The sequence below is a fragment of the Astatotilapia calliptera genome, chromosome 4 (assembly GCF_900246225.1).
Source record: "Astatotilapia calliptera chromosome 4, fAstCal1.2, whole genome shotgun sequence".
In the NCBI taxonomy this organism is placed as follows: Eukaryota; Metazoa; Chordata; class Actinopteri; order Cichliformes; family Cichlidae; genus Astatotilapia; species Astatotilapia calliptera.
In genome coordinates this window covers 26,741,443-26,755,032 of record NC_039305.1, presented here as the reverse complement: position 1 = coordinate 26,755,032, position 13,590 = coordinate 26,741,443, and the positions used below count along the sequence as shown (strand labels likewise).

General features: G+C 46.0%; 1 protein-coding gene across 2 annotated transcripts in view; it reads left to right on the top strand.

Moving 5' to 3' along the window:
* prr36b (proline rich 36b) overlaps positions 1-13,218 on the top strand; it is a 39,256-nt gene extending 26,038 nt beyond the window's left edge. For both annotated transcript variants that reach the window (XM_026165761.1, XM_026165762.1), the window contains exons 4-6: positions 1,666-1,886; positions 3,569-6,832; positions 9,913-13,218. In XM_026165761.1, the coding sequence (XP_026021546.1) occupies positions 1,666-1,886; positions 3,569-6,832; positions 9,913-10,856 (4,429 nt within the window). In that variant the 3' untranslated portion in view covers positions 10,857-13,218. The remainder of the gene's footprint in view (positions 1-1,665; positions 1,887-3,568; positions 6,833-9,912) is intronic.
* Positions 13,219-13,590: the final 372 nt, after the last annotated feature.

Sequence of the window (13,590 nt, the reverse complement as noted above, 5' to 3'; positions counted from 1 at the left end):
TCACTATTAGTAACACACCTTCACTGCCCCAGAGCTTGCATGATGTGAATCAACTGCAAAAGCTTCTTTAAACCTCTGAGTTCACCACACCCTTATCAGGTTTTCACTCTCATTTCATGTTGCCACACTGTATTCCCGTACATTTGCCAGGCTGTGAATAGCACACGCTACTTCCTCGCCTTTATGAAGTGAGCGTGCCTTTAACATAGCCCGTGCTTCCAGCTGAGGGGAGGGGTGGTGCTGGTGCTGCTGGATTTGGAAGAGTTATATTTGTTCTCCTTTCAGTATTAAAGATTAACATGGTCCCAGGCATCTTCACTCTCCCTCCACCTCCCTCCCGCTGCCTGTTCTCTTTCTGCCAGTATTAACTCAATTCTTTATTTAGAAACAGGCAGTTAGTGTAGCGTGGGCCCGAGAGACTGCACACCACAGCCCTGTCAGGACTACTAGATGTAGGTTACTTCGCTCAGACGTGACATAGGAGCCAGCATCTAGGCCAGGAGAGCCAGAGCAGGCAGAGCTGACGCACGCTGCCCCAAAGAATCACCCCCATGTGAGGAGGGAAGTGGGCAAGGAGGGATCAACTGGGGTCAGTGTGCCTCTCTGGGGCCGCTCTGACTCACCTTCAACAACTTGATTGTCCCTGGAGGAGTTTGTCATGGACTTGGAGTCAAAGTTTGCTTTCATACTAGTCCAGTGGTACTTCTGAGTAAAAGAAACTCATAAAATATGTATGTGGGGTAATCAGGTTGTTAGTTCTTAACTGTTGCAAATCTGCAACGTCTGCCTGGAGAGGGTTAATTGGCACTTTTAGGTTGGTGTCACGTGTTTTCTGACTGCTCCAAAGTTTTTGTCCTGCATCTATAGAAAAAAAAAAAAAAAACAAATGAAATGAATTTGTGCCAAAGCACCTCAGGGGCTGCCCTGATGGTGCATTACTAGTGTGCCTTTTGAAAATCCTTACAAAAACTGACAGGGAACTAATGTAAAGGCTTTTAAATCAGTACTCAGGCACCTCTGAATCATTCATGTCTACCCTCCTGTCCTTAAGAGGTAAGTCTCAATAGGTGTCTACCTTATGTGAACCCGTTGACTCATTGAATTTAGCGTTGCTGCAACAGCTAATCAGGTCAGTGCGTTGGCTATTTGCACATGCTTTAATTTATTATTACAGAAGATGTTTGCACTACTCTGCACTTCATTTTTAAAATAGATGGCTAGCCTTTGTTGTCTAGAAAGATTGCAAATCAGCCATTATATATTGCTTTCATTATTAATATTATGTATGTTTAATGTTAGTGTTGTGAGCTATGCAAGCATTGTTGCTTGTGTGTGCTCTTTCTTAAGTACCCTTTAGCAGTAGAAGTGTCTGCTGCTGACATGTCAAGCTCTTGCTCGCTGTCAGAGCCGTTCTGAAGCACTCGGAGCACAGGGTTGATCAGCACACAGTCAGGGTGAGACTTGATGTTTGCCCCAAGATGTGGGTGACTTTAAAAACTCAAATGCTTGAGTCACTTTCAGTTAATCTCCATTCCCTGAGTTCTGTAACCAGGGGATTCACTGTCTGTTAAATTCATTTCACTGTCGGTCTCATTCGTGATTTGGACATATTGTGTAGTGCAGCTTAGTATTTGCTAACCCTTCTTCTCTGTTATGTCTCTTCAGGCCTACAACCGGCACAACTTCATCCCCTCGTCCTGCCACGGGCTCATCTCGGCCACCTACTAGCAGCAACGCCAAGAGCTCCCCTGCTACAACCAAACCTGCCACTCCTAAAACTCCCTCTGCCGCCGCCAAGCCGGCTACCCCCAAACCAACCTCCACTACCCCCTCTGGTGGCAAACCTCCATCTCAAACATCCAAAACCACAACCCTTGTGAAAAAAGGTAAGGAAAAAGAAATGAGAAAAGAAACACAATAGCATTTGATACCAATTAATAGCAAGTATTATGACTAGTAACACAAAAGAAAAAGAGATGTTTTTAAGATGCCAGTGATGAATAAAGCTCTGGATGATGGGTACTTCCATAGTTTTGGGCTAACAACTGACACCCCTTGATTAAAAATAAATAAATAAATGAATGAAAAAGCAGATCTGGAAAAGTTGTGATGGGGTGCTAGTCTGTACAGAAGCCTGCTCGTCGCATTTTGCACCAGCTGCAGAGGAAATAGGACTACCTGTAACAAAACAAGAGTCGAGATGATGTTTCTGACAAACGTTTTCCATGCACTAGTAGGTAAACACAGGGGTGAATAATCGTTTTGATAAAAGCTCTGCACTAAATACAGATGAGCGTTAATTAACGTCATTAGTAACACCTGTGTTTCCCTGCTGTGCGCTGGGAAAATGGACTTCTGAATGAGTGTTTATTCAGGGACGGTGTGTTAAAGGTCTTTGTCTGTGTTACTGGGACAAAAGGGAAAATAAATAACCACAAAGAGAAAATGAACAATACAACTACTGTTAGCATCAGCTGTCAGCCCACCACTGGCAGCTGTGCCTTTTAAACCAAAGACAAAGAGGTTTTGGAGCAGTAGCAGAGCTGAATATTAAGACTTCATTCATGTTTTGGGTCAAATGCATGACATTGTCACTGCCACTTTAGGCATCCACAAGTCTGATCACCAGGTTTTAAATCGAAGGTACAGCTGGATGTCATCGGTGTAAGAGTGGTAGGAGATCATCTGTTAACATATCATGGAGTGGAGATAGAGAAGTACTGTAGGAGTACATTTTAACTACACACATATGCATGCACATGAAAGGCGTCACACTTCTTAGTCTTAAATAAATAAGTAAATTGTACCGTACAGACTGTAATTATCAGGAATGGAGCGGCCACTGCAAAATATTCCTCATCCTGTGGACAGACTCCAAGCAGCACCAGTCTGGTTAGAGTGGCCCTCCAGCAGAACTCTAGAGCAAAACAAGACATTGAATTCTGGCTTTGAAACAGGATCAGAGACACTGATACTCGTCACAGCAACCTGTACAGTCTGCCCTCCTGTGACAAAACAGGCTGGTGAGCAGTGGCTGAACTTTAAAAACAGGAGTGAAGTGTTGTCCAAAGTAAAGTGATCACATCATTTCCTCAGATGGATGTAAAAATAAAACATTAAAACATAAAATGTGTTTATGTCTGCCCGCTCTAGTATGTTATAATTATGTGTAAGACTGATATGTGTTTTATGGGTCTGAGATCTCACAATAAATGAATAAATTAATTAATTTCAATTTTATATTCCATATATTTGGCCTGATTACAGTGTTAACTACAGAAAACTCAGTGGTGACTTTGAAGGGATCAATAAAACGTTGTTTGTCTGCTTCCTGTTTACAAGGGGTTGCCATAGCAGATGGATCCACCTGTTTGATTTAGCAGATTTTTATAAGGGATATTCTTCCTGACACAACCCTTCTAAGGTTTTTTCTTCTGGGTCTTGACTGTACATTATGCAAATGTGTTAAACATTACACTGTGGGTTTAATCATCAATGATGTGTTTTAATTTTCTACAATATCACATTGTTAAACCACCCCTTGTGTGCTTTTGTGCGTTTTTTCTAGATGTCACCAAACCCTCCACGCCAGCAGCCAAAAAGCCTGCAGACTCCCCCCTTACTCGCCCTTCTTCTACAACGAAGTCGGCAAAATCCGAGACTTCCAAGTCCGCTTCAAAATCAGAGGTCACTGCCAAAAAGCCTGCTACTAACAAGCCAGCAGACACCAAAACACCTAACCGCCCCAAAACACAAGAGAGCAAGCCTACACCAGCTAAGACTCCTGGCTCCAAAACCAAGACCTCCAGCCCCAAGAAAACTGTGGGAAGCAGCACACCAACTCCTGTTAAACGCGCCCCTAAAGCTGCCACAGCCGCTGAACCTGAAAAGGAAGTTGCCGCAGCTGTAGCTGCTGCAGCAGCAATTGCTGCCACAGCAGCTGTTATTGCTGTGCCAGAACAACCAGAGCCTCCTGCAGAACTAGCTGTGGAGCCATCCATTACAACTCCTGAAGAAAAATCAGCAGCGCTCACACCAGAACCAGAACTAGTCTGTGCACCAGTGGCTGAATCAGTTTGTGAACCAAAACTAGAACCCGCACGGGAATCCATACCAGAACCCGCCAGGGAACCTACACCAGAACCTGCAAGAGAACCCACACCAGAGCCTGTCAGGGAATCCACTCCAGTATCTGTAAGAGAACCCACACCAGAGCCTGTCAGGGAACCTACACTAGAACCTGCAAGAGAACCCACACCAGAGCCTGTTAGGGAACCCACTCCAGTATCTGTAAGAGAACCCACACCAGAGCCTGTCAGGGAACCTACACCAGAACCTGCAAGAGAACCCACACCAGAACCTGTTAGGGAACCCACACCAGAACCTGCAAGGGAACCTACACCAGAACCTGTAAGAGAACTTACTCCAGAGCCTGTCAGGGAACCTTCACCAGAGCCCGTAAGAGAACCAACACCAGAACCTGTACAAGAACTAATTTCACATCAAGAAGAAGAACCATCCCCCGAGGCATCTGTAGATCTCCTGTCTGACCCACCAGCAGAGGAGGAGGCAGAACCGGTCCATGAAGCAGTGTGTGGTGTTCAGCTCCCTGCACAGATAGATCCTTTCAAATTTGAGGAGCCTGCCAACGACTCCCTGGGTACTACAGTCATGTCTCCTCCTTGTTCACCACAAGGCCCTGCTTCTCCTGTCAGAGACCAACAGAATGCCTACTCTCTCCTGGGCACCCATGTCCACTCTGATCCCTGGAACATAAACCAAAGCCCAAGCAGTATGATGAACTTCCAGAGAGAAGAGGAACAGTGCCAGCAGTTTGAGGCTCAGGAGACACAAGAGGAGGAAGAGGACGAAGAGCAGGAAGAAGAAGAGAAGGAAAACTTGTTTATGCATACCCCCGCAGCTCCCGAGGCCTTTAATAACACAGTGCAACCTCACTTATTGGGTGCCTCCCCTCTGGATGATTTCAGCCCCAGAGGCCTGATCTCTCCTCATGAAAAGGAGGAGGCCGTGGAAAAGGCTGATGAGGAAATCAACGAGGATGATGATGAGGAAGAGGATGATGATGATGAAGAACAAAGGAGACTGGGCTATCAGCCTTCATCTTTGATCACTGACATGAGCACGTCTCAGCCCTCTGACGACTTCCAAGTGCGCTCCTCTGCCTTTGGAGGTTCAACAGGGTGGCACGGTGACGACTTGCTGTCTGGGATGGACTCCGAGGATGTGAGCAGCTGCACCAGCAGCCGACAGCAGGGGGTCTCAGACCTTAGTAGCACCCAGCATACCGCAATTCTAGAGGGCACCCAGAGTTCAGATGCCCTGGTTGACACTAGCCTCCGTGGTTCTGAGGGAGATGGTAACCTCATGGGTTCTCCCAATGTGGAAACCCTAGCCAATGAAGAAGAGGACGAGGATGATGAGGATGAGCGGGTGGACGATATGGATTTGAGCTCTGAGAGGGTAGACGAACACCATAAAGTTTTCCAGGAGCAAGGGCAAGATGAGGAAGAGGATGAAGACGTGGAAATGCGCAGTGAAGGAGTGATGGAGAGCTGTGAGAATGAGGATGACTTTAATGAGGAGGCACATTTAGATAACCTCAATCAATCGGGTCCTCCGCCCTCCATCCCTGCATCCTCCTGGGGCCAGACCAACCCCTTCTGTGATACCTGGGCTCAGCCAGCCTCACTGCTCTCCGTCTCCTCCCCCAGCCCTGTGTCCGACCACGGTGCTGCTGAGTCTGAAGCGCCCACCCAGTCTCCTGCCCAGGCATGTTTGGACGTCAGCGCCCCATCCTTTGCTCCTGAGATGGAGCAAGAAACCAACCTTCATCAGTCATCATATGAGGAGACGAAGGGCTCAGTTCTTGCAGAGGCTCCCACCCTACTTGCTGCCCCACCTGTAGGCATGTCCCAGTCCAGCACTCTAAGCGGCACGGCTCTGGCAGCCCAGAGCAGCAGCGAGACAAGCACACCAGAGGAACTCCGTGACTATGACAGCAGCTCTGGAGTCGAGTCCCGCTCTGACAAGCAGCAGACCCCAGTGCCTGCTTCGGTTCAGCCTGACATGGAGCAGGATCTCGGTATTCACTTAGAAAAAGGCGACGGAGAAGAGGAGGAAGCCGAGACGCTCCCCGCCGACGAGGTCCTGGGCACCGGACCCCCAACTGCTCCTGCATCCGCCCCTTCTTCCCCTTCCACCTCGGGAGACGAGGCCAGCGATACAGAAGGGGAGATGCAAATAAATGACCCTGAAGCACCCATGATGGTAGATGAAAGTGCCGGGTTTGAGAGTCCTCCTCAGACGTGTAGCCTGCCCGCTCTCGAGGAGGACGAAGAGGCTGGGGACACACCAGCTGGGGAGGGTGAGGAGGATGGGGGCGGGGCCACCCCTCAGTCAGCCAATTCTGTAGCGTCTTACGGCTTCGACTGCACTACATCCAACTCCAACGCCCACTCCATGGCTGAGAGCTGCGGGAAGAGCCCTGGAATCTTCTCCTTGGAAAATGAGGAGCAGCTGCCAGAGGAGGCCAAAGACCCCTCCCTCATCAAGGAGCTGACGCTGCCACCAGCTGCCACCTCTGCCCTTGCAGAGGACCTGCTGGGCAGATCTGTGGATCTGATGCCTTTGGGTCACCCGGAGGACAACCATCCCAGTCTAGATGACCACCACTACATGCTGGGAGGGAAGATTGCAGCAGACCAGCTGAAGGACATCGATCCAGTCGAGGCCGAGGAATCTGGAGGCACCGGCGACAACCAGGCATCCTACTACTCTACCATATCTGATAAGACTGATAGTTTTCTGGCAGGTAACGTATAAGTCCCTCCTGTTACCCCCCGGAATGCACCTTTTCCCTGCAACCCTCCCCCTTTTACCTGTTTTCTTCTTTTGTTTTCTCTCCAATTGGGTTAGATGGTTAGAAGAAGAAAAAAAAAGGAGAGCAAGATTGTAGGAAAAAAGATTTTAAAAAAAAATGAACAAAGGAGAAGGAAAAAAAATGACTGTAGCAATTTTTAAATGAAGCCTCCCTCTTTCATACTGTTATGGTCACGGTTATGAGTGTATGGCTTAACTCCATTTTTCTAGTAGGATGTTCTTTTTAAGTAACCCTGCTTATTCTGTAGCCCCTGATGGGGTATTGACTGATTGGTCCAATGTGACTGAGCTTTTAAACCGAAAAAAGGAAAAGGAAAAAAAAAAGACAACACACAGACGGAATAATATGGACTCATTGTGTATTTATCCTACTGTTTTTACCAATCAAATGTCAATGATTTTTGTTGTTGTTTTGTATTTGCTTATTTTTTTGGGTTTTTTTGTTTTGTTTTGGTTTCTGTTAAAACCTGGTCCTCCCCTTCCCTGTGTACACACACTCCATGTTCAACAGCACCATAGCGATAGTCGCTTTTTTCTTTTATTTGTTTGTCTTCTGCTTTCAAGACTTTTAGCTATCAAAATAAAGGCTAGATATTAACACAGCAGGTTTCATTTTGCCGTTACGGATTAGTTGAAGTAGGTGTGTGTGCGGGGGGGGCGGTCAATAGATTGCAGTTGGTGACGCTTTTAATGTGTGCTTCAAGAGGTTCTACTGCTCTTTGCATAGGTTGTTAAGGTATATAACGTGCAGTCACGTACGGTATGTGTTTCAGGCGTTTGGTTAAGTGGCTTCAAGCTTCGAGCCTCAGTTAGCAGATCATTTGTGTTCCAAGAAGAGACTAACGGCTAGCCTTTTTATTCGTGATGAGACGCTACATAAGCTCCACATCACAGCTTTACACTCTCTGAAACCTTTTCATAGTGGGCGTTTGGTTTACTATTTCAACAGTATATTGCATGTTTAATTAACAAAGACTCTGTACTACCTGGAAATTTGCAACAATTCTACACTAGACATGATGTTCAGAAATGAATGGTTCACATTAGGTTATCTTTCAAAATTCCATTAAAACATCATTGCAAGGCATTTTTGTTCCTGTTTCCTTTTTTCCCTATGGATCCGAGCATGTCTGAACTCGTCTCCTTGTGTTTGTGTGTGTGTGTGTGTGTGTGTGTGTGTGTTTATGCAACAGTATTTCCCAAGTGGCGTCTCTTATTCTTCGCCATGGGAACTGCTGTTAAACAGGAAGTGATGTGGCCATTGTTCAATGGTGTTGTGTCTAGATGGAATTTTGGTCAAAGTAAAAAGGCGATCCAAGATCTTCAGCACGCTTACACCTTTGTCAACTTTTCAGATCCGCCAACACAATGTTCAGCGCACTCTCTCTCTGACACTCTCTCTCACTTAAGGTTCTTGTAAACAAACAAAGCTGTTCTGTGAGAGACGCATTTGTCACACCTCAAAAACATTTAAATGGATCTATTATGATTTTCCGTCACATACACACTGTCACACACTGGTGGATGTTCACATTAAACATGGCCACAGTATTAAGTATGGTCAGTAGAAGCATTCTAAATACTCTGTTTCAGATAGTTTTCTACTCCTAGAGCTGTATAATAACCTCAAAATATACTTTTCCTTAATATGACCTTAATATGTTCACGTCAGGCTTACAGCTCTGACTTGGCACAGAAGCCCCACCGAAAAGCAGCAGCCAATCAGAAGAAGGTCAGCTTAATGGGACTCCTACACTACAAACAAGCATTTAAGAAGATCGCTTAAAGTTCCTCTTCCTCCTCGTCTTTGCACAAGCACATTGCTACACTTCTTGTCACATTGCCACCATCAGTTGTCACAGCTGTAGTAGCAGATTGTACCCATTGTTTCACAAAGATAAAGGGGCCCAGGCATGAATTCATCGGGCTACCAGTGCTCAAAAACTGTACAGAACACATTTAGCATCATTTCTGATTATTCTCCCTCCTGCAGTAAAGCACAACGGGGGGGGGGGCGTCTCTGCTCTTTATTTACATACATGCCAAGAAGCCCCCCACCTCCAGAAAAACCACTTATGATGAACATGACATTAAGTCAGCCGTGATATAAACTGGGGAGGTGGAATGGAGGTGGGCTGCAAAGAAGCTTGCAGGTATAAAACAGTTGGATGACTCGTGCTGCTTAAAATGCAGGTCCTGTTTGAGTTTAGCCAATCAGATGCGCAGAAGGGCATGAGGTGAATCTGCATCCTCGTTCGCTACATATGCAGATATAAATAGTACCATCTCCTCTCTGGTCTGGCCTCGTGCTCTTCCTTGAAACCCTGACCGGAACATACCCCACAGCACACACACTGACACAGCTGTAGCTTAGATGTCTCTAAAATACCAGCTTTTGTCATTTCCTAAACACTAAATTTACATTCATGAGACCATGAACGACTTGATTCAGGTTTGTGCTTCCCTGACTTGGTGATTATACTTCAGTGATTATACCGTTTCTTCTACCGTACACTGAAGTTACTTTTCCACATGATTAAAACCACACATTATCTTGATATGATCAACTTCCTGTGATTATATTTTTTATCAGTTCTATCCCATGTGCCCGTTGTCTGTACTCTACTGTGAATCACATATATGACCACTGTCCTGCATGACAGACATCATGTTCCTGAGAATGACACCTCAAATGTGAGACTGGGATTTTGGTGCAGACTACTCAACCGAGTGGTCCTATATGAAACAAAGGTGTGACATTAGAGGAAACATGTTGCACTGAGTGTTGTGTGATGTGTTTCATTGTACCGGTTTGTAGCTGCGGTATTCAGCATCCTCTATCGCTTTTATTTTGGAAGCCCCTTCCCTTGTTTTTTGTTCCTTTTTTTTTTGTTACACCTTTTTGCATTTGTGTCAGATCTCTCCTCCTTCCTGGCCCCTTGTTGTACCACCCGTTCTGTTTGATGCATGCATCTATAACGGATGCACCAAGTGATCTTGACTGTCCCACAGGAGATTGGAAGAGATATGAAGTGGATGAAGCTCACAGATGGCAAAAACACTCACAGGAAGACAACCAGAACCAGAACCACACTGCTGCAGCTCCCATAGCGAATGGTCACTACTTGGCAATGGTCCCGGGCAACAGGAGGCCCATTGATCCGACTCTTGCTGCCCATTTTGCCAAAATTGCTCCCCCTCCATCTTTGACCGTTGCTGCTGCTGATGGTCACGCTGGCGGAGAACAGCTGAAGAGGCTGGAGCAACACCAAGAAAAGCTGAGGGAGATGCAGCAGCGCCAGGTGCAGGAGAGGCAGAAGAGGCAGTGGCTGGAGGAAGAGCGTCTGAGGCTGGAGCAACAGAAGCAGCTGGAGAAGCAGCGCAGGGAGCTCCTCCAGCTGCAGCTGCAGCAGCAACAGCAGGAGCACCGCCACCGCAGGCAGGTCCTGCAGTGGCAGCTGGAGCTGGAGCAGCAGTACCGCATGCAGCAGAAACAGATCCAGCAGCAACAGCAGCTCAGGAGGAGCCCGACCGGAGTGATGCTCTCCCCTTCCTCGGGGCTCTGCACCATCTACGAAGCCATGGAAACCAGCGACGAGGAGGACGAAGCCAGAGGGGAGGTGAGAAGGAGGGGGCGGTCCCCCCACCGGCAGCAGCACCTGCGCCCGGTGCCCCCACAAGAACTGGAATGGAATAAGAAGGTGGACATGGTCCAGCAGCTCATCAACCAGACCATGGTGCTGTCTGGTGATACAGACTGCCCTCCGCTCCTCCTCCTCCCTGTGGGGACCGGGGGCACCCTAAGCCCCCTGGAGAGCAGCATGTGGCCCAGTTTGTTTCCCCAGTTCAGCCCTCCTACCGCTACAGTCACATCTGTCAGCAGCTACTCCCCAGACAGCCAGGGCAGCTCCCCAATCAGTGACTGGACTGTGGTCGAGGTGGAGACCCATCACTGAACAAGGGAGGCGGAGAAGCACATCAATAAATCGGTGCGAGGAACAGTTTCACATATTTATGAATATCTGTTTTTAATTTTTGGCACAGGGTTAGGTGAGAAGATTGATACGACTCTCACTGCTGTTCAGCTCAGTCGAGCCACAGTTATTCTAAGAAATTGAAATCTACTGGCAAAGATGGAGGGAAATGTATCCAAATAAGCTCACAAATAAATCTGTATGGAAGCAAAGCACAAAGACGACAACTGACCTTTATTTGATGGGGTTAAACGGTCCCCTCCTGTGTGATGAACTGCTGACACCAGGATTTGGTGTGGATTTCTGGAGGCTCTGAGTTCATGTGATGAGGTTCACCGATGGGAGGGGCTTGGAACACAAATAGGAGAGCTGCAGGAAGCATTTTCTACATACAGCCACACACCAGAGCCAAAAGGGTGATATTGATCTACTCGTCTAATGCTGTGCCAAAATCTCACGCTGTTATTCATGAGCAGCGTGCATCATACGACTGAACTCCTCTCACAGATCTGATCTGCTTAATTTAATGTGCCATCGTTAATGAAGCCATACGAGAATTTTACGGTTAAGCCGGATACTTGATTTAACCATAAGACCATACCAACCTGGTCTTCAACAGATGTCATTACTTGTAGTAGAACATATTCGCTGTAGATGACCCCATGTAATTGATTACTGTAACCCAGACATGCATACTGTCATACTGTCGCCTCACATTAGAGCATGTTCTCCTTACCAGAAGCACTTAACATCTGTCCTCAGCTGTCTTACTCTGAAATGCGCTGGATCTACTTTAGCAACCCTGTTGTCTCTTGTGTCGTGTGGGTGCAGCGCTCCACGTTGTTGTCTCTTTTGTATCTAGACCAAACACTGGTCGCTCTCTCAAACGAGAGACTGAGCTATGACAAATTGCACTGGTTTTCTACCGTTGTTTATTCGCTGTTATGGTCTTTGCCAAAGTATTTATACAGGTAAGTAGTGTTGTGTTACATAGCCAGTACTGTTGATAGATGAATATTTTTTCTGGGCTTTTACATCTCCCCAAATCCCCATAGTGAAATACCTAAATCGGTGTATTGTGTCCCCCTACAAACACCAGTCTCTGTTCAGTGTTACTGTGACTATACTCGACAAGCAGGTTTTCATGGACTTAATAGAGCTGTCAGTCACGGAGGAAGAGGGAGGCGTTAAGGAGAAGAAGGGCGCTCCTTGTTCTGCTGTGAGGGGTGAGGGAAGGCGTACAAGGGTGCAGGGCTGGTTGGCGGGGGGAAGAGTTGTCCCCCCTCACACATTCCGAAGTTATAACCTCATTTCCTGGGTCACCCAGTGTTCAGGGAGTCTCCGAGGTTACAGATGACATCATGGTGGGGGGAGAAGAAGAGGAGATGCGGAGATGAGACAATGCACCCACTCTGAGGCTGTGGGGATTGGAGGGTGGAGGGCAGGCCAAGTACCAACCTCTATATTTCTTTTATTAAGTATATTAATATAGTCTGTGAAGAGTTTCTATATATTTCCCTTTGTTATCATATTTTTTAAAAGAGGTGTTTACTTGTATCAGTCAGGTAATGAGAACATAGCAGCCTGTCTGATATTTAAATGTGTTGAGTGAAGAGAAAAAAAAGCACCTGTGTTTCTCTTTGTGTCTGCACAAGGTAGGTGATGTCTGTCTGGGATGATCGAAGTGAAGAAACACTGCCACCTGTTGACAGCACGTGTGGCACACTGACCCATTCTTCCACTTACACAGCCTGTGAATCTCTTGCAGTGACATCATTTAATTTGTGTTATAGCTAATAGGCTTTTCCTTTATCTAGTGCTACTGTAAGCAAAGTGCCCGTTTATATGATTCTGAAGTATCCTAAATGAATATTGTAAAAAGCAGATTATATTTCAAAGTGCATACAGAATATAGTTTTCCAAAAATATTTGTACTACAGCTGGACTATGCATGTGTTATGTGGCCTCTGCTGTCGTATGCTGCTTTCTATCATATCATTAAGAGTTTGTTTTTTCTGAAAAGACCAACATACAAGCAAGCTTAACTAGTGCATGTGTGATTAGACTTATATGTGCACCTTTATTGTCAAAGTACAGTCTACTCCGCCTCAAGCCACTTTACACAGATATTTTTGTGTACCTTTGCTATTGAATTTCATATGAATCTATACAAAATTGCTGTTTACATTCTCAGTATTTTGATATTCAGTGTGCGAGTGATCGTCATCCTCTTCTTTAGTACTGGAGAAGCTTTCTTTGTTGTGCCAGTGTTCCAGATCATTTTAAAGTATAAAATGTCAAAACTTTTATGCTTTCAATAGTAAATAAAACTGCTTTAAATCAATTGGTTATAGTCTTGTTTTAAAATTCACGTCATTTGAAAAACAAACAATTTTTAAAAAGATGTAAATGAGAAGCAGCTACTCAAAAACACTGAGTCGGATTATTTTCATACAGAAGAGAAGAGGACCTTTGCTCGGGGTTACATGTGTACGGTAGCCAATGAGGGGTTAACTCAATGTACACTCACCAGCTGCTTTCTTCATTTAAGCATTGTTTAAACACTGCAGCCTAACTTAGTATTGTTTTTGACCATGCCTATCTCTTATGACCACAGTGTCATGAAGCTAAAATCGCCATAAACTGGTTTCTTGAACACAACAAGTCTCCACGGCCACCAAATCTCAATCCAATGGAGCATCTTTGGGATGAGGTG